This window comes from Zonotrichia leucophrys, unplaced genomic scaffold (genome assembly GCF_028769735.1).
Source record: "Zonotrichia leucophrys gambelii isolate GWCS_2022_RI unplaced genomic scaffold, RI_Zleu_2.0 Scaffold_41_468701, whole genome shotgun sequence".
Classification (NCBI taxonomy): Eukaryota; Metazoa; Chordata; class Aves; order Passeriformes; family Passerellidae; genus Zonotrichia; species Zonotrichia leucophrys.
The window spans coordinates 382,694-404,747 of NW_026992246.1; the positions used below are offsets into that span (position 1 = coordinate 382,694).

General features: G+C 43.7%; 1 protein-coding gene across 1 annotated transcript in view; it reads left to right on the forward strand.

Moving 5' to 3' along the window:
* The window catches only part of LOC135460418 (transitional endoplasmic reticulum ATPase-like), an 86,816-nt gene extending 70,776 nt beyond the window's left edge, over positions 1 to 16,040 (forward strand). The window contains exon 13 of the mRNA XM_064737233.1: positions 15,980 to 16,040. Within this exon, the coding sequence (XP_064593303.1) occupies positions 15,980 to 16,040 (61 nt within the window). The remainder of the gene's footprint in view (positions 1 to 15,979) is intronic.
* Positions 16,041 to 22,054: the final 6,014 nt, after the last annotated feature.

Below are 22,054 nucleotides of genomic sequence, written 5' to 3' on the forward strand. Positions count from 1 at the left end.
AAGAAAAGGGTAGCCTCTCTTGCACCCAGAGAGAGGTCCTTTTCCGGTGGAGACCTGCCTGCCTAGACCCAGCCTACAACTTCCATTTCACGTTAGTATCTCTGCTTTCGGTAGAGCAGAAGCTCAAAAACAGACTCTGCTGTGAGTTCTGTTCCTTTTTTGCCTTTGCATTTTTGGCTGCACAGCCCCACAGACGGGAATTCATAGCGTTCTAGCTTTAGCTTTCCTGCTGCGTGTTTCACTGTCTTTTAGAATTCGCGCCGGAGCGGGCTCGCTCTCTGCCCTTCCCCCCCGGCTCAGCAGCGTGCTCGGACACGTGTTAGGAGACTCTCTTTCTTTCTCTGTGTGGGGGAGGCGGAGGCTCTCGGCTCTCTGCTCCGCGGAGGACTCTCTCTCTCTCTGCGGGGGAGGGGGGGGGCTCTCTTTCCACGTGGCCGGGGGATCTCTCTCGGTGCGGGGTCTGGAGTGTTCTCTGCACATGCGGCGCGGCGGAGGGGGCCCCGGTTTCGGCTTGCCACGTGGAGTGGCTGCTGTCTCTGCTCCGCAGGGGGGCTGCATTCCACGGCGGGGGAGGCTGCGTTTCTGCTTCGGCTCGGCAGGGCGTGCCCTGCTGCTGCTGCCCGGGAATTTTAAAAGCAGTATATACAGCTGCATTGTGAAGCTTTTGTCTGCTCGTTATCGCTATCTGTGGTTTTTTTAGAAATTGGTAGCTGATTTTAGCTTTGTTTTTGGTCAGGCGGGATTAAGTACTTTGCTTTTTACATCTAACATGGGTTCCAAACTTAGCATTGTACAAAGGGGAGTGTATTATAATATTGTTAGCATTTTAGTCAATGGTAATGTGAAATTCTCTAAAGGAAAATTGAAACAGTTTATAAGATGGCTTTTTCTGCAGTTCCCAAACATTTCCCCTGAAGAAATCCACAATATTCAATTCTGGGATAAAGTTGGGAATGAATTTATAACCTTAGGACAATCTGGCAAATCACCCTCAGCTAAATTTGTGTTCTGGAGTTTACAAATTCGAACAGCATTGCTCAAACAAAAGGAAATGGAGAAAAAGCCAAATGTAAAGCCATGTACCTCTGCCCTCCCTGTTTCTCCCTCTCCTAGCTCTAAAACCCCTAAACCTCTTTCCCCAAAACTTGGTATTTTAAAGAGAGCACACTCATTGGGAAGTCGGCTCCCAGAGTGTGCAAGAATACCTGAGTTGTTTTGTTCACAAAGCCCTGGCCAGGCTGCGTGGCTTTCCCAACCCCCTGTATCCCCTCCTCTAAAACCCAGAGCACGTGTTAGCTTTCCGGAGAGCAGTGATGTCCAAAATGGCCCCCAGTCCCAAGGGGGTCCACAAGATGGTGGATGCCACGTGGCATCTTCCCAAACCTGGTCTTCTTCTTCCCAAAATCCTCTTAAGCATCCCAAAATTCCTGCCCCATCCCCCTCTCCTCCTGTTCCTCGTGACCCCTTCCCCACTTCCCCCCCTTTTCCTGCAGTACCCTCAGCGCCGCCCCTCTACTCCTCCCAGGGGGCGTCTGCTGACGTGATGTCACCAGACGTCCCCGCCCCCTGCCAGACCCTTGACCCCGCCCCTTGTTCCCACGGTTTCCCCGCCCCTTGCCGACTCCCTTTCCCCGCCCCCTCCCCGGGTTCCCACGGTGGGGACACACCCACTGCCTGTCCCCAAACCTGTAGCTGTGATCCCAATGCTTCTGATTCCAGGGATACAGAGCAGGGGACGGCAGACCCAATGCATAGCCCCATGTTGTCGCTAGCTCCTGTTACGTTTCAGCCTGCAGCTCAGGGAGGAGCAGCCCCAACTGCTAATTGGAGCTCCTTTGGACGACAATTGATTAAAGAGATCTGTAAATCTCATAAAGAATATGGTCCACACAGTCCATATTTCCGTGGCCTTTTAAATTCTGAATTAAGTTAGGACTGTTGTAATTCCACATGATTTAAAGCAGCTTTTTTCATGTCTCATGACATCCACGGAATTCAATTATGGGAATCAGCATTGAAACAACTGCTAAAAGATGCTCTCCCAGGCTTACAGGCTGATCCAAACACAGTGAAAGACAACAGTGGTAACCCTATCACCATGGAGCACCTTCTTGGTGAGGGTCAATGGTCTTCTCCCTCAGTCCAAGCTGCTGCAATTCCTGCAGAAACACTTGAGAAAGTAAAAGAAGCAGCTGAAAAAGCATTCTTTTCCCTCCAACCTGAGGGGCCTTTTGAGCCCTATAGTAAAATCAAACAGCTACCATCAGAGCCTTTTTTGAAATTTGTAGAAAGGCTAACTAGAGCCATTGAAATACAGGTTAAAAAGGAAAATGCTAGGGAAGCAATTTTAGAAGAAATAGCGTTTACAAATGCCAATGAACAGTGTCAAGTGGCAATCCTGAGCCTTCCTATGGAACCTTCCCCTACATTAAAAGATATGCTCCTAGTCTGTAACAGGAAAGTGCCTCTGATGACTGTGGCTGAAGACACCAGGCCAAGGCCGCTGCCAAGACCACTTCAGCGTGTCACTGTTGCCAGCCCTGAGCCTTTTCCCTCAGCACAGCAGTACCCTGGGCAGCAGCGGAGACCAGCAATTTTTGAGCCCACTAAACCATGCCTGCTTTGTAATAAGCTAGGACACTGGAGTAACCAGTGCCCCCTGAAAAAGGAATTTGATGAATTTAGAAATGGCAGGGGAAGAGAACTACAAGCCCTCCCTGGGGGTCAACAAATAAAAAACGAAGAATAAAGCGCCAGCCTGCCAGGCGTGCAGACATAAAAAGAGCAGGCCAAGAGAATAAGGGTAGCAAAATAAATCAAGCGCGCGATAATATTAACATTTGTGTAAGTGAAGCAGGTGCTTCAAAGACCAAGTCTGCTAGTCCACTGTTGAAAGTGAAACAAAATAACCTTTGTTATGATTTAGGTGATCCTATGTTAACCATGTTTTCTGTCAATGAGCCTTACAGGTTGCAGCTGACAGAGTCACTCCACCTGAAGGACACTGACTGGCATTTTGTCTCTGTAAATCCTGAACAGAAGGGTACTTGGAACCAAATTCATTGTAAGTACATCGTCATTGGGGACACCCACACACCACAAGAGATCGAAATTGCTCTGGGAATGACAACATCAGATCCCAAGCAATTTGTTCTCAGCTTGCACTGTTTCCACCCACCCCTGTTTCTTCCCAAGGGACAAATTGTTGCTCAAGCTATCCCTGTGCCATCTTTACCTGAAAATATCGAAAAACAAGGGCCCACAGTCGCCCGGGTCCAAGTTATTGGGACAGATAAACCCAAATTGTGGTGCAATGTCAGTGGGAGTGGGGAGTCTAAACGCATTGAGATGCTTGTAGACACAGGTGCAGACTGCACAGTGATTCCAGTACAAGACTGGCCAGCACACTGGCCTTTACAAAATGTTGCTGGTCACCTTCGAGGTGTAGGAGGTCTGCAATTGGCAAAACAATCCAAAAGCATTATTCAATTCGAGGGTCCAAACGGACAATTGGCAAATATCTGTCCATTTGTGTTAGATTATTCAGAACCTTTGTTAGGGAGAGATTTAATGGCCCAGTGGGGTGTCACAATTGATATTCCAGACTCTCCACAGCATTTTTGTGCAGCAGTCATTGAACAACAGCACCCCACCCAAAAACTTAAGTGGAAAACAGACAAACCAGTTGATGTGAAACAGTGGCCACTCAGTAAACAAAAAATAAAGGTGCTTGAAGAACTAGTAGAAGAGCAACTAAAAAAGGGCCACATTGTGGAGACCATGTCCCCATGGAACTCTCCAGTGTTTGTCATCCAAAAAGCTGACAAAAAGAGGTGGCGACTCCTCTGTGACCTCCGACAAATTAATAATGTAATTGAAGATATGGGTTCTCCCCAACCTGGTATGCCTTCCCCAACAATGCTTCCCCAAGATTGGAAATTAGCTGTTATTGATATTAAAGATTGTTTTTTCCAAATCCCTCTGCACCCTGATGATGCACCGTGTTTGGCATTCTCTGTCCCTTCTATCAATTCAGAAGCTCCTATGAAAAGGTACCATTGGACCGTTCTTCCTCAGGGATTAAAGGCATCTCCAGCTATCTGCCAGTGGTATGTCTCTTCCCTGCTTTCCCCAGTGCGTGCAGCCGCAGAGAAGGCCATCATCTATCATTATATGGATGATATCCTTGTGTGTGCCCCCAATGATGATTTACTAACACATGCGCTTGATCTAACAATCGATGCATTGATTGTTGCAGGGTTCGAGCTCCAGGAAAAGAAAATTCAAAAGATGCCACCTTGGAAGTATTTGGGCTTAGAAATTGGAAATAGGACCATTGTTCCTCAAAAACTAGAAATCAATCCAAGGATCAAGACCCTTGCGGATGTCCACAAGTTGTGTGGGTCTTTGAATTGGGTAAGACCATGGCTTGGTCTGACTAATGAAGACCTTGCCCCTCTTTTCAATTTATTGAAAGGGGGAGAGGACCCAGGTGCTCCTAGGTCTATTACCCCAGAGGCACGGAAAGCTCTAGAAAAGGTTCAGATTGCAATGTCCACAAGACAGGCCCACCGATGCCGGCCTGATCTGCCATTCAAATTTATCATCCTAGGTAAGTTGCCACACCTCCCATGGAATTATTTTCCAGTGGGAGGAAAAACAAACACCTAAGGCAAAGGACACACCAAAAAAGGACCGGGACCAGAGGGACTCTCTCTTGATCATAGAATGGGTTTTCCTCAGTCACAAAAGGTCCAAGAGACTGACAAAGCCTCAGGAACTGGTAGCAGAACTGATCCGGAAAGCAAGGACCCGGATCAGGGAGTTAGCAGGATGTGATTTTAAGTGCATTCACATTCCAGTTGAGTTAAAATCAGGTCAAAATACTATGAAAATACTGGAACAATTGTTTCAAGAAAATGAAGTGTTGCAGTTTGCTCTGGATTCCTACTCAGGACAATTTTCGGTAGCACGGCCCGCTTGCAAATTGTTTGAACAAGATGTTCAATTTACTTTAAAATTAAGAACTGTTGTAAGTAGGAGACCTTTAAAAAGGGCTCTAACTGTCTTTACAGATGCGTCCGGGAGGTCCCACAAGTCCGTTATGACTTGGAAGGATCCTCAAACCCAGCAGTGGGAGATGGACATTGCTGAGGTGGAAGGTTCACCTCAGGTTGCTGAATTGGCTGCGGTTGTTAGGGCTTTTGAAAGGTTCTCCGAACCATTTAATCTGATTACAGACTCTGCATACGTGGCAGGAGTAGTATCCAGAGCAGATCAAGCAATACTGCAAGATGTATCTAACATTGCACTTTTTGAATTGCTTTCCAAACTGGTAGAGTTAGTCACTCACCGAGAGCAACCCTTTTATGTGATGCATGTCAGGTCACACACTGACTTGCCAGGGTTTATCACTGAAGGCAACAGAAGGGCAGATGCTCTTGCTGCACCTGCAGTGATGGCCACTCTCCCAAATGTTTTTGAACAGGCAAAAATCAGCCACCAGCTTTTCCACCAAAATGCACCTGGCCTGGTTCGCCAGTTTAACATCACTCGAGAACAGGCCAAAGCGATTGTGGCCACGTGCCCAAATTGCCAACAACATGCACTCCCTACAGTGAGTACGGGAGCAAACCCAAGGGGACTGAACAGTTGTGAACTGTGGCAAACAGATGTAACACACATACAGGCTTTTGGACAGCAGAAATATGTTCATGTTAGTGTAGATACCTTTTCTGGAGCGGTCTATGCCTCTGCCCACACAGGAGAATCATCTATTGATGCTATTAAGCACCTCTTACAGGCTTTTTCTTTCATGGGCATCCCCAAGGAGCTGAAAACTGATAATGGGCCTGCTTATAAATCCAAGGAATTCGAGAGCTTCCTGCAGCAATGGGGAGTAGAGCATAAAACTGGCATCCCCTACTCCCCTACAGGTCAAGCCATTGTAGAAAGAACTCACCGTGATATTAAAAGGGTCCTGGACCAGCAACAACAGGTTCTGAAGGTAGAACCTCCCCACATCCGGTTATCCAGGGCACTATTCACAATCAATTTTCTGAATTGTTCTTTTGACAGCCTGAACCCACCCATCCTACGCCACTTTGGGGGGAGCAGTCAGAGGTTGATGAAAGAAAAACCTCCAGTTTTAGTAAAGGACCCTGAGACTTGGAAAATGGTGGGACCTTACAAATTGGTTACTTGGGGACGTGGATACGCCTGTGTGTCCACCCCCTCTGGTTTAAGGTGGGTTCCTTCCAAATGGGTAAAGCCCTATGTTCCCAAAGTCTCAGAGAAATCTGCAAAAGCACCCCAGGTTGCTCACGCTGCCTGAAGAAGAAAACGCCGCACGCGTTCTCTGGAGGAAATTCCATTTAAGCCTCCTATCTGGAATAGCTTGTAATATATGTCTGTCTCAAGTTCCACGTACCAGTTTAGATCCCACTGTTCGTGTGAAGCCTCGAGATGCCATGAGACCGAGCCTGCTTCTCGTCCTACTCGTGATCATCCCACCTGCCATCTCCTACCGCAGCCCAAACCACATATGGACTACCTTGACAAAGGCTCTCAGACATCAACAGAGAAACTGACAACGGGCTGAATGGACTGTTCAAAGGCTGGGGACTCGCGGGCTGGTTGGGATCTATTCTGAAAACTGTGTTTTTAGTGCTGTTTATTTTAGTTATAGTTATTGTAGTTGTTAGCATTGGTTTTTGGACTAATCAAACGCATGGTTCTCAAGTTAATCTCAAGCTCATCTCCTCCTCCTGAGGTCTACCATTTGGAAGCCCTCAGTGCTCCAGTGGATGACTTGGAAGCCTCAGTGGAAAACACTGACCCTCCTGTAGAAGAAGAACCGATTTGCCAACCATGGTTTGGCAATCATTCTGCACCATGAACACTGTCCACTTCTTTTTAAACAAAACTAGGGGGAGATGTTGCGGTGTGTTGCAATGTCCTGTTTTAAACTTCCGGTCCCTTCCCAGGTGTGCCTACACCTTCTCCCTTCCCCCTCGCCCCTCGCTGAGTGTGCCCTGTCAATCAGGCTAACATACCAGCAAGGCGTCGTGTGATTGGTCCCTCAGGCCTGGGGGACATTGGCACGTATAGGTGTCCCTAGTCCCTTGAGACCCTGCCCCTTCACCTGGTTGGTGGCTCACCTGTCCCCTCCCCTTCCCCTGCCCTGTGCTTAAAAGGTTAATGAGACCATGCGGCCTCCATTCTGGTGGCAGCAGTTGCCCCGGTGCAGACCTCTGTACCCATGGAATAAACATCTCGCAACCCTCCAGCAGAATCCTCCCTTTCTTATCTTCACCATCGCCAGAAGCTCTCTCTCCTGAGGTAAACGGAGTCCTGACAAGCCTGGACTTGCGCTTGTGCCCCGCTGCACTCTCCAGCAGCCAAGGTATCTCTGGGGTAAAACACCACAGTGCTGCCTTTGGCCCAGCAGCGAGGGTCAGAACTGGCCCAGGCACCATCTAACTGGTTATATTGGGATTCTTATTCCAATACCTCTCTGAATTTCCAACATAGTTTCTCATTATTCTTCTTATGGTTATATAACAATTACATTTAATTACTAAACAATCATCACATCTAACAATTATATGATTTATCATACTGCTTACGCAGGTGCAGTTGATCTGGGAAAGCACAAAGCCTAACATTTTCGATTCTATCTTTAACTTTTTCCAGGGCTCCACTATCACCCTCTCCCATCGCATGGTCTTTCCCTCATGCACCCCTCTGCTATATCCCCTGGTGGTCTGACCCCTTGTTACCCCTCCCCTCGCCCCTCCTCAATGGTATCCCATTGGCCGCGGTCCTCTTTCCCCGCCCCCATCCCCTCCGGTAAAAAAGTCCACTGTAAGGATGTCATGCCCTTTTTACACCTGGAAGGTTTCACCTGGAAGTGTCTCCTCCCAAGCCAATAAACAGGACACTCGTCCTCACGTGGAGAAGAGCTCTTCTCGTCTTTTACTTTGTTCATGTAAGACCATGTGGGCCAGAGTCCAGAGCTAGCTGGGTTGGACTCATACAACAGCCCGAGATACACAGAATTCTTGCGCATATTCATGTTACTATTCTCCAATCACTAAAAGTTAGTACATTACAGTTTAAGCTAGAAGTTGTTTTTCAGTTTTCTTGCAGTGGAAAATTCTGAGACATTTTTTCTACTTGCAACATCGGCATTCTTGTTTGCCTGTGATATCTTTCTGCTTGGTAAAAACATCTTCCTGTTGAAGGTGGGTTTATCCTTTGTTCTAAGTCATAAAAACCCCTTTTAACTAACATACCATTTGCCTTCTTAGTTATCCATTAAGACTGGCTCAGCAATTCTTTTCTTCTATATCAAAACTTGCTTTCATTTCTATTCCTTCTTCAGATTCTGCATTCAAAAATCTTTCTGGCAAGCATACATATCTGTGAGACTTTGTTGTTAAGCTTTCATCCTTCCCAACAGGGAGGATATCTGATTGTTAAAGTTTCCGATCAGGGTAAAGCTTTGTTAACTGAAAGAGCCTCTAAGTGGATGACCAGCACTTGGTTTTTACAGTATTGTGAGAAACAAGGCTCACTCTTTAAAATTTTGAAAGTTTAATAAGGGATAAAAGGAACAGCATCCAGCACTGGGGTGCCTGGCAAAGTGCCAGAAGCAGACCATTTAGTTGTAACAACTTTCCTTATATACTTTTTCATTGCACTGTTCAGATGCATATTCATGAATATTTTACATATTCAAACATTCCTTTGAGTTCTTTTACGTATTCCAGGAATTCTCTAGCTTTGTTCGACCCTTGACCTGCCATGCAATAATGTAGATTTGGTTTTTGGGAGTAGCGTATGCCATTTCCTCACAACAACGAACGGGGAATTATTGATAGCCCCATGGTCAGTGGTAGAAGTCTTTTTTGCATCCTTTCTTTCCATGTTATCTGTGTGATTCCTTCAATGTTATCTAATCATACACTTTTGGCTATATCCACAAACTTATCTAAGTCACTATTGTCAATTAGTTACAAAAATAAAAGCATCCTGCAAAAGTTAACCTAGTCTCTATTTTAATATTTTGCAAAAGCCTAAACTGCAATATATGTTTATCACACTAATGCCTAGATAAAATACACATGGCCAGAGCACTGGCCACAAAAGCTGGCAAATTATACTATATCAAAACCAGTTAAAAAGTGATTACAAACTGTACTGCATCATAATTGTTGGGATTAATAATAATTTGCAAAAGCCAACACATAACAGTGAAAGCCAACAGCTACATAGTTATTTATAACAGAATGAATCTTGTTTAATGGAACAGGAGGATTTAGAATTGAAAAGTGTGGAAGGGTTTAACTCAGCCTCTGTGAATGGCCCTGAAGAGGAGGGCCAAGAAGAAACCTATAATTGCATTCAAGTGATAGATCTCCAGACTCGGGATAGGGAAGATTAATGAGACACTCTCTGGCCTGAGGGAGAAAATGTGTTTATTGATGGGTCTTCAAGAGTGGTAGAAGGGAAGTGATTTGTGGGATATGCTATTGCTAATGGAAGGGAATTAAAGGAAAGGGGGAAGTTGTCGTGGTGGGGGGAGACGGACATACGAGCAGCAGAGAGAATTTTAATGGCAGGCATACCTCTTATATAGGTCATTCATGAGGCTATGTGTTCGAACCTGAGTGGCTATGATTGGTTACCACCCACCTCACTGACCAATAGCTGCCTGCTTATGCTTTTATCAGGGATTGGCTTTCTGTAGCCAAACCCTCCTTCTCCTCTTATGAAGCATGCAGTCCAGCTGTATGCCATCATAGGAGGTTGCCACTCACATGATCAGCTCAGACAGTGGAGCTGTAAGTGCTTGTGAGACCCTCTAAATTATATCAGGACAAGATAGTGGATATTTTTACTGATTCTAAATATACATATGGGGTGATACATGCATTTGGAAAATTATAGGAAGAAAGAGGTTTATTAACCTGCAGGGGAAAAATGTTAGCTCATGAGAGCCTAATTTCTCACCTATTGGAGGTGGTGAATTTACCAAAAAGGGCGGCAATAATACACATTAGGGGACACCAGGCAGGGTACTCAAAGGAGGCATTGAGTAACCAACTGGCTGATGAAGAAGCTTGGAAAGTTGCACTGTTGCCAGAAATCTTTAAGATCCTCCCCTTGCTCCCAGTAACCGTACTGTTGCCAGAACAACTGTGTTTTCCACCAGAGGAGGTTGAGATATTTAAAAAGAGTAAGACAAAGGAAAGAGGAGATAATTGATTTACAAGAAATAATAAACAATGGATACCAAAAGCTATGCCTTTACAGATATTAAAACAACTTCATGAAAGAAGTCATTGGGGGTCTCCAGACCTGGCACAAGCCTTCCTCAAAATATATGTTACTGTGAGTCTTTTTACTTTGGCAAAGTGAGCTATTGAGGGTTGTTTGTTTTATGTTAAAACAAATAACAGGGTTACAAAGAAAACTGCCAGGGGAGGGAGGCCTTGGGCTGTATGCCCCTTCCAAAGATACCAGGCTGATTTTACCAAAATACCCCTAGTGGCAAAGTTTAAATATCTTCTGGTAATAGTATGTCAACTAACAGGGTGACCAGAAGCATTTCCAGCTGTTTCAGCAACTACAGTATCAGTTATTAAAGTATTTTTAGAACAAATAATTCCAAGATATGGGATTGTAGAAGCAATAGACTCAGAATAGGGAAACTCATTTTACAGGAAAAATCCTTCAAGGGGTTATGACTACTTTAGGAATACAATGGAATCTCCATACCCTGTGGAACCCCCAGAGCTTGGGCTGGGTTGAAAGAATGAATGGAGAAATAAAGAAACACCTTCTGGAGCTGGTGATAGAAATTCAGATGCTGTGAGTACAGCTTTTGCCACTGGCTTTAGCAACAATAAGGGCCAGACCCAGGGGAGATATTCAATTATCTCCCTTTGAATTGATGTTTTGAATTGCTTACCCTTGTAATTCTCAACCTAGTATGGGGGGGTAGAAATAAGTGATGTATATTTAAAAAATATGTGTCCAGAATACTCTATTGTGAAATCTCTTCAACAGGAAGCTCAGCTGGCACGGACCCTGCGTTTGGTATTTGCTGTTCGTAACATCCAACCAGGAAATTGGGTTCTAGTTAAGGAGTAGAAAGAAGCACCCCTGGTGGTGAAGTGGCGTGGACCTTTCCAAGTGTTACTGACCACAGAAACAGCCGTAAAGACAGCTGAACACGGATGTACCCATCACACTCAGGTCAAGGTCTCAGAAGCCCCAGAGACTTGGAAATCTCAGCTGGAGGAGAAGGATGGGAAACCATGACTGACACTCCACAGGAGTGGACTGGAGCAGCAGTCAGTGTGTCAACATCGGGGGTAGCCTCACGTGCCTACCCACAGACTGTCTGCTGAAATAGTCTGTATGGGCATCCCTCCTTTCAGATCTCCAGTCATTGGGGGCTAATCCTCAACTGTCATTGTTTTCTTTATGCTAAGCTGTTTCTGTGCCTTCACTCATCACAGGTGGTGCAGAAGACATAGTGAAAATTGTATTAGGAAATTAGATTACACCATTGGAATGTTTTTCTTAATAATTTTACCTTTATATTGTCAGTTAGGCTTGGGCCAGAGGTGGAAGAATAATTTTTTTAGTCTGAGACAGAGTAGAAATTTTCCAGAGTAGAAATCCATTTTGATTTAGGTGAAATGTACATCTTTGAGTTAAGTCTGTAGTTTGAAAACATAGCTGTTTAGTCTGACTGCCTGTTCTTGTAAAAAGCGTAGGCTCAGAGAAACTGCTTCAGTGAAGGACCGAGATAAGGGGGGAGCAGACAGAGACAGAGAAACTGCTATGAGAGCAGGCCAACCTGACCTAGGAATTCTTTCTGATACAGAAGAACTAGCAGCAAATGTCACGCAAAATTTGTAAAAAAATGAATATGTATGAACCTATCGTGAAAATGCATGCATATGTATTTGAGAGAGGGATAAAAAAGGATCTGGAGTTCCCAGAGGTACACATGTCTTTTAAAGAGAGTAACCTCCACATGCATCCAGCGCTGTAATAAACATACCAGCTTTACAACTTTCACAAAAGTTGTAGAATTTTGTTTATCCCCACAAAACATTTTGGCAAAGCCAGGCAGGAGAGACCATCTCTGTCCTCGCAGGCGCAGAGGGATAGACGGACCTCTGAGGCACACCCCGGGTTTTTTTCACGGAGGAGCTCCACTTGTCTCGGCTTGCCTCCTGTGGAGACAGTCAAGGACCTTCTGGTGTGTGGAGGATATGGTATGTATTGAGGGGCCCCCGGGGGGAAAAAAAGATAGAACGGCTGAATAAGTCACTCAGAGACGTCTGAATGCTCAGCCTCATTCCTGTGCCTGCAGGCAGCCTGGTCAATAGAGCCGCTGGACTAGAGACGGAGGTTCACTTTACGATAGAGTGGCCGCTAGTGACTCTGGGGGTGAGTCGAGTGAACTCGTGTGTGTGTGGTGTCTAGACACTGTATCATTGCATAGTTAAAGCATTGTGTGGTTAATGTTAATGTGTTTGTAATCATGTGAGTGAGTGGTGTACAAAAGAGAGCGAGCGAGTATACCTACAGTGGGGGGGGGGGGGTTTCTACCCGTGTCTGAAGGGGCCAAGTGAGGCCTGAGGCACCGGCTGGGACGGGCTGTGGGGGCAGGGAGCAAGTGGAAAAGCATGGCTGAAGACATTCATTGTGTAAAGGTGGTGATTTGGGGTGTAGATTGTGCACACTTTTGCTGTAGCTAGACAAACTCAAAGAGTTACTCTGCCCCTATGGTTTGGACTCGACCCCTGAGAGTTTGTGAATCCTGTGAATTATTAGATAGATAGAGGAGACGAACAAGTTCATTTAGAGGGGCTTTATCAGACTTCAGCTGGTACTATAGTAAGTCTGGACTGGGAACAACCTGCTGTGGAAGATTTAGAGTTCCCTGTGATAAACAGAATAGCCTGCCTCTGTGGGCAATTCCTGAGAGCTTTTGGTGCATCAAGAGGCTGGCACCCTGCGTGGGTACTATTGCAGTGCAGAGTTTGTGAGAGACGCTGGTATTGCTATTCTAATAAGTGTCAAGGCATATGCGCTGAGTGCAAATTGAAGTTTCCTGATCAAGCTGATTCAGAACCTAAGATCTTAAAGCTTGTGTGTGAGAGATCGCATCTGATACCTGCCACCTGGAGTTGTGTGGGGGAGGAAAATGGGGAAATGAATGTGAAGCTCTGTGAAGAGAGGTTTGGGTGGAAGCAAGATAGGTCAAGGAGAAGGAGATAATGAGAACTAACCAGAGCAAAGAAGTTCCTCGAGCTAGCCCCTTAGAGTGCATCTTGGCCCACTGGAAGGAAGTCACTAGCAGGGGGGACTCTGAGAATAGAAAAGGATCTTATCCAATATTGCATGCACTGGTGGCCATTATACAGGTTAGAGGACAGAGCGAAGTGGCCACCACCTGGAACTTCAGAATATAATACCTTATTGCAGTTAATGTTGTTTTTAAGATGGAAAGGTAAATAAGATGAAGTTTCGTATGCTGATATGTTTTTTGTTTTAAAAAATCACCAAGAATGGGAAAGAGACTGTGAGATAAGACCAGCCTCGGATCCGCTGGTGTTAGCCCTTGAAAATGAAAACAAGGCAAAGAGGGGGCAAATCAAACATTGTTGTTCAGCATGCAGTACAGGACAACAGTGTATGAGGTTGGACAAGGTTTATCATTCTGAAGGGCAAGAATGAAATACATTTGATTTGATAAAAGCTCCTCCTAGGAGAAGGGAGGTTGAAGATGAAGATGAAGATGATGAGGAAGAGAACTTCCCCAAAAAGGAGGAGGACTCAAGCTGGGAAGACACATCCACTAGAACCCTGTTTTGCGGAGATAAACAAAACTCCACAACTTTTGTGAAAGTTGTAAAGTCGGTATGTTTATTACAGTGCTGGGACGCATGTGGGAATCCTTCCTCTAAAATGACATGCGTACCTCTGGGAACTCCAGATCCCCTTTTATCTCCCTCTCAAATGCATATGCATGCAATTTCACAATAGGTTCATACATATTCATTCCACTGATTTTGAGTGACACTTGCCACTAATTCTTCAGAAAGAACTCCTGGGTCAGGTTGCCCTGCTCTGTCTGCCCCCCTCCTCCCCCCTCTCTCTTGTCCTTCGACCATTCAAGAGAACAGGCAGTCAGACTTAACAGCAAGCTACAGACTTAACTCAAAGATGTACGTTCCACTTAAATCAAAATGGATTTCTACCCTGGAAAATTTCCACTCTGCCTCAACCCCCCCCCCCTTCTCCCCCCGCCCTGACAGTCCAGTTGCATCTAGAACTAGGAGGCAAGCAGCATTACAGGCCCCTCTGCGACAGGCAGTGAGACCAGAAGGAGGGAGATTAATGATTAAAGTGCCATTTACCACTCTTGATTTAGAGGCATAGGAAAAGATTGCAAACAATTATCGTATCGATCCGATACTTACTGCCAAACGTCTACAATATGTTATCAAGCAACACAATTCAGATTAGGCTGACATCCAGTTACTACTGGATGCTTTAACTGAAAAAGAAAAACAGCTGATCTTAAAGACAGCAGAGACTTTGGAAGAAGATTGCTGCAAGACCAAGCAGCTAGATGTAAAATAATATTTCCCCCTCCAAGACCCAGAATAGGACCCTAATGTATCAGCAGATGTAAAGAAATTAGCAGATTATCAAGAGTGGATAGCAACAAGGGTGGAAAGAGCTATTCCAAAAACCATAAATTGGTCTGCCCTATATTCCCTAAAGCAGGAGCCTTCCGGGACTCCATCCGAGTTTCTAGAGTGTTTAAGGAATGCTATGCATGGTCATACATCATTGGATCTGGGGTCTGAGATAGGGATGAATCAGCTAGTTAATTCATTTTTGGGGCAGTCTGCAAGAGATATTAGATGTAAACTTCAGAAGACTGGGGTGCCGGAAGGGAGAAATCTCGAAGTCTTGCTAGAAGAGGCATAAAGAGTATTTAGTAACCAAGAAGAAGGATATAAACAAGGAATGAAAAAGTTGGTAGCAGTGGTACAAGAGGCAAGGCAAAGAAAATGCAACCAGGGACCACCCAGACAAGGACCACCTTGTCTGGGCAGGAACCAATGTGCGATCTGCAAAAGAACTGGCCACTAGAAAGATCAATGCCCAGAACAGAGATGAGGTGACCAACAAGTGGCTGCACACGTACAAAAAACTGTGGAAGACCATGAAGCTCTTCCCCAGTGGATCCACTGGTTATAACAACGAAGCTAGGGGAAGAAGGGAAAAGGGTAGAATTTTTGGTTGATACAGGGGCCACATATTCAGTTTTAAATAAAGCTTTAGTATCTGTAGAAAATGAATATGTTGTAGTGCAGGGAGCAACTGGACAGTCTGAAAGGGCATATTTTTGCACACCTTTGAAGTATAAATTAAGAAAACAATGGAGTATTCATGAGTTTTTGTATATGCCCAATTCGCCAAAGGCATTTTCAGGGAGAGAGTTATTGGAGCAGTTACAAGCAACCATTACATTCAAAAATTGAGAGGTTACTCTGGAGGAGAATTATCAAAAGTACATAGAGGTATTAAGTTTAAACTTAAAAGCTACTGAAATTCAGGAGGAAATCGATGAAGAGATACTAACTCAAGAATTTCCTGGGGTATGGGCCTCTGATATACCAAGGAGAGCGAAAAATGCCTCCCCCATAGTAATGAAGCTTAAGGAAGGGACACAACCAGTGAGAATTAGGCAGTACCCCCTAAAGAAAGAAGACATAAAAGGAATCAGCCTAATCATTGAAAATTTTCTGTGATTAGGATTATTGAAAGAATGCCAATGTGATTTCAATACTTCCATTTTACCCATTCAGAAATCTGATAAGTTATACCAGATAGTACAGGATTTGAGGGCTGTCAATAAAGTAACAGAAGATTTGTATCCTGTGGTAGCAAATCCATATACTTTATTAACTTGTCTACCACCTGAGCTAGCCTAGTTTACTGTTTTAGACCTCAGAGATGCCTTCTTTTGCCTCCCTATCCACGAAGACAGCCAGAAAACTTTTGCATTCAAATGAGAAAGCCCTAAAAGTGAGCGCAAAACACAGCTAACATGGTCCATGCTTCCTCAAAGCTTCAAAAATTCCCCGACTCTGTTTGGAGAACAACTTACAAAAGATCTAGAGTCCTGGGAAGCTCTACAAAAAGAAGGAAGGCTGTTGCAGTACGTGGATGATCTTCAAGTAGCCTCGTGGAGGAGGGAAGAATGTGTGGCCTGGACGGTAAGCCTTTTGAATTTCGTAGGACTTCAAGGATACAGAGTATCAAAGAAAAAGGCACAAATAGTAAAACAGAAAGTAATCTACCTGAGGTACGAGGTGAGAGCTGAGCAATAGACATTACAGCAGGCTCGCAAAGAAGCCATATGCCAAACCCTGAAACCCCAGACAACGAAAGAACTCTGAAGCTTCTTAGGCATAGCAGGGTAGCGCTGGCTGTGAGTTTATAATTATGGACTGCTCGTCAGACCTCTCTATGCTCTTATTGCCGATGGAAACAGAGATCTCCAGTAGACAAAGGAAGCCACATGGGCCTTTCACCAGCTAAAAAGTGCCCTCATGTCAACTCCAGCTTTGGGACTTCCAGATGTAAGTAAACCATTCTTTCTATCTTCCCATGAAAGACAGGGAATTGCCCTAAGAATATTAGCTCAGGACTTGAGTCCCTACTGGAGGGCAGTTGCTTACTTCTCCAAGCAACTACATGCAACAGCCAAAGGATGGCCAGGTTGCCTCAGAGCTGCAGCAGCAGTCATGCTGAATATTCAAGTAGCATGCAAGTTTACCCTAGGACAAAAAATGACTGTGCTAGTGTCCCACACAGTGTCCACAGTACTGTCAGAAAAGGACAGCCACTGGCTTTCACCACAGAGGTTTCTGAAATACCAGGCTGTCATGGTAGAGCAAGATTATATAGAGATAGTTGTGACTAATATTATCAACCCAGATTCTTTTCTCAGTAGAAATCAAAGAGAAGCAGTACACCATGATTGCCTGGAGACCACTGAAGCTACCTACTCCAGCCACCCAGACTTAAAGGACACTCTTTTAGACGATGCAAAGACCTAGTTCACTGACGAGAGTAGCTACGTTGCCAGTGGAAAGCAGCATGTTAGAAACGCAGTGACTACATGCAGTGAAGTAATAGAATCCGGACCCTTACTAACAGGCACCTCTGCGCAGATGGCCAAGATAATTGCCCTGACTCGTGCCTTGGAAATAGCAAAAAGAAAGAAAATAAATATCTATACAGGCTCAAGGTATGCATTCAGAGTCATGCATGCACATGAAGCCATCTAGAAAGAGAGAGAACTGCTGACCTCACAGAGAAAGAACATCAAACATGCACAAGAGATAATCCGGCTGCTAGAAGCAGTTCAGCTGCCTGAAAAGGTAGCATTATGCATATTCAGGCACACCAAAGAGTGAGCTCAGAATTAGAAGAAGGAAATGAACTAGCAGATAGAGTGGCAAAATAAGCAGCAAAAGGTGAAGTAACTGTTGAAGGAGCCCTAATTCCAGATAGACAAATTTCCCTTGAAATTAAGCCAGAATATAATAAGAAAGATAGAAAAGTAATTGAAGATCAAAAAAGGACATCTAACCAAGAAAAGTGAGCTACCATTGAAGAGAAGCTAGTAATCTCTTCATTTATTGTAGTCACTAGCAAGAGAATAACACCAGAAAGCACACTGTAGAATAGATGCCCTATACACCTACTTGATTAAAAGTATCGTTGCTAAGAATTTATATGCCACTATTACTCAAGTAACCCGACAGTGTGATCTTTGCCTCCAGACTAACCCCAAAAATACCCCCAGGCTGAAACTCAGTCAGATTAGGAGAAGCCATGGGCCTGGACAGCAGTGGCAAATTGACTTTTCAGAACTCCCAAGGAAAGGGGGGTATCGGTATTATTGGTATTGACAGATACATTTTCAGGGTGGCCAGAAGCATTCCCCACCAGAACTGTCAAAGGTCGAGCGGTGACCAGGGTATTATTACAAAAAATAATACCACGCTTCAGAGTTCCAGCCACAATATCCTCACATAGAAGATCACATTTCATTTCCAAAGTAGTGCAACAGATTAGTAGCCACCTAGGCATAAAATGAGAGCTTCACACTCCATATCACCCCCAATCAAGCGGCCAAGTAGAGAAAATGAATCATTTGATTAAGCAGCAGATTGTAAGTCTAGAGCAAGAATTTAATCTACCCTGGCCCCAACCTCTTCCACTGGCACTGTTGCGAATTCGAACTAAAACTCAAGCTAAAGAAAAGCTGAGTCCCTTTGAAATGCTTTATAGAAGACCATATAGGATACAAAATAAAATGTCCACACACATTGGGGAGGTAACATTGGCCACCTACATAGTGTCTTTAAGCAAACAGCTCAGAGAAATTGAGAAACACGTGGCTAGAACTCGGAGCAGAGAGTTCGATAAGCCAGTACATAACATACAGCCTGGGGATTATGTATATGTTAAGCCTCTTGCAGAAAAGACTCTAGAACCACAGTGAAAGAAACTCTTCCAGGTGCTTCTCACCACCTTCACTGCAATCAAGATCAAAGAAAAGAGTGGCTAGATCCATCACTGTTGAGTGAAGAAGGCCCCAGAAGCCCCTTAAAGAGTGACACCAGGAGACAATGAACTGAGACTAAAACTTAGGCAAAATGAGTATATTGCGCCTGGGGGTAGTTCGTACTTTCACTTACAGAATTTCTTTGTATATAAATATTACTAGAGTCTTAGAATTAGGGAGTATATCTATCCAAAGCAATGCTGAATAGCCCTAGTCCCAGGCTTTAATCAGTATACTGGATCCATAAGATAACCTTTGGAGATAAAATATTTAAACCTATCCACTGTAGCAATTCACGGAAATCAAGTATATGAAGAGCAAGAGTGGCAGGAACGGGAACTGTAGACACTTCATGAGATCAGAAGAAAAGAAATCAAAATAGAGTGCCAAGTAGTCAATAAGACAGCTTATAAGAGACCAGATGAAATTAGTGTCTCAACCTCTCCTGTATACAAACACCAAGAAGTTTGTGACAGCTGAAGTGAATCAGACTGTTAGTGTAAATTCACTCTAATACAGCCTGTAGACGTGACTTGTCTTTGAGCTCGTGATGCTATCGAGCTCTCATTTATATTTTAAATTGATGCTACACTTTTTACAACAGCAAGACCTTATACAACTCACACTAGTACTCAAATGTAGGAGTGACGGGGGTCACGCACGGTCGGGATGGACAGAGACGAGAGATCTCTGCAGCCAGCTCGTGGAACTATCTGTTTATTGCAAAGGGCGTGGGTGCAGGGCCCTGCTGGGAGCTGCCAGCCCCAGCTCGGAGCAGGCCCGAGACAAGAGAGGGGTAGAGACGATGAGAAGTAAGAATGTAAAAGCATAGGAGGGTAAATGGAAAGTAAGTAGGTGAGTGAGTGAGAGAGTAAGAAGAAGAAGAAGTGAAGAGAGCGAAGTTCCCGTTACAATACAATAAATCATCTTCTGTGTTGAATATTCTAATTCTCACTAACCAATCTAGTACAACATACAAATCCTATAGCATTTCCATACAGCCTATAAGAATCACTACATTACCATACTGTGTTACATTTTAAACCCTAAAAACTCCTCTTTGGACCCCTTCTGCCAAGCTGGCAGGGTCTGCTCTGACCCTTGGACCTGCCTGCTTGCAGAGGGTATTGTTTCATCAAGAGGGGATTACTTTCAGCCGGCCACACCATTGTTTTCCAGTTGTTCAGTAACTAAGGCATCTCAAAACTTGCTTTCATTTCAATCTCGCTAATAGTTTCTATATTCTCAAAATTTTTTGCCAGGCAATCATATTTATAAGGCTTTTCTGTTCCATCCTCCCCAACAGTCAAATAGTTCAGACCCAACCCAAACTTGAACCTTAAGTGTATGAAATAGGCCCATGCATAGTGAAGAATGTGAGTGAACAACAACTGTTGTTCAGTCTAGAATAGTGTCTCAAACATGTTGAGTTGTGAATGCAAATTAAAATCTCAAAAATTCAACCAGCCTGCTCCTCTTGCCTAAGAACATCCTTTGAGGGCTAGACAACATGGTTACAAAGAGAGATATACCTCAAGAGCAGAATAAAAGAGATCTAACTGAGATATTAGAGACATTATTAGGAGTTTTAATTAAAATTGATTCAGAAATACTGATGAATAAGCTAGCCACTGCAGCAGGTGGCTTAGCAAAATTTAAGCAGCCTTTACAGTCATCTCTATTGGCATTAAGAACTAGCCAGTAGCAGTTTTCAAAAGTACTGCCAAAGTAAGAAAAGGCCAGAGACCAAGACCACAAACTAATAGTAGAAGCGCTTAGTACAGTTCAAGATAATGTGTCTTTAGCTTTCAGTTGTATACAAGCACAGTTATAGATGCAAGCAACAGCAGCTCTGATCATACGGGAAGAGGGTGAAGGTAATTTTCCATCTGCAATTCAAAAAGTTGTCTGAGATAACGCAATTGATTTTGAAAAGAAGTTTCAATCCTAGTAGACTATAGTAAATTTCACCTATGATCCTGCTTCTTATGTGGCCACTGTCTTTGTGCTTACCATATGTAATGCCACTGTTTACGTTATCCACCCCATCTTTGCACTAGGATTAAATAATGAAAAAACAGTGCTCTACCCTTCAGAACATAGAGTGTAGGCACAAAAGATGAATGAAAACTAGCAGACAGTAAACTTAGAATCCTGCATTACTAGAGAACAGATTAGATTCATTTGTAAAAGCAATACTATTATTGCCCAAGATGTGTGTCTAGACACTGAACAGAGTATTTGCCACTTTGAGATTCATCCAGTCACTGATCAGAAAACAGTGCTCGCGTATACTGGTAAAAGTTGTGTGTGCTTGAGAACTGCTTGTGCTGCTGTAAACATTGATAACAACTGTCACAGACATCTTTAGTGAAAAATCCTTTCTTTAGGATTTTTCCCCTTCTGAGAAGTTGTGGCCTCAGCAACAAAATGTGAACAGTGGTTATCTGCTGCTGTGGAATGCAACAGGTGGATCCGTGACTGGTCTTGGGTGTTTGTTTGGATTTTCTGACCACTCACGGCAGAGCTGGGTCTCATTCTCTGCTGAAACACAGCCCTTTGTTATTTTTCCTTTTCTATTCTTAGCTTAGCTAGCCTTCTGAGAACTTTTCTTTCTATTCTTTTAGTATAGTCATAATGTAACATATCATAAAGTAATAAATCAAGCCTTCTGAACATGAGGTCAACATTCTCATCTCTCTCTCTCACACTGAAAACCCTTGTGACCACTGTGACAAAAAACAATGTTATTTTGTCTAGTAGAAATCATTCTAATTTTTGTATTTGTAATTTTGTTAAGAGTATCGGGTGTGATTTTTCGTACTTAGCCCCAGTGACATCCCACCAGTTGATTAAAGCCAATTACACAATGTATCACAGACTATCAACTACTCCTATTAAGATAGACCTTATATTAGTGAAACAATTAATTAAGCACCAAGACCTACTGGAGATCTTGAAAGAAATCCAAGAAAGCAAAGAGAAAACCTTAATTACTTTCCAACATGATACAAAAGAAATACCCAGAATTCTGCAAAGAATAAAACAAAATGCAGATTATCAGTAGTAAGATGTGATATTTAAGTGATCACCAATTGCAAATAGAATCTTTAATAAGTTGTGTCATCCCATTGTAGTTTTGTTAATATTAGTTAGAATAAGTTTACAGTTATCCATTATATTGGTAATTTAGAATTGGAGAGTACTACAGCAAGTAGCTGTGTTAACCTCCTTATCAAACGTACATGGTAAAGCATTGAGACACTTATTGTCGTAGAGATTTCCATTAAGTAAAAGAATTTACTTATTTTCTAGGAAAGGGGGGAAATTTTCCAGAGTAGAAATCCATTTTGATTTAGGTGAAAT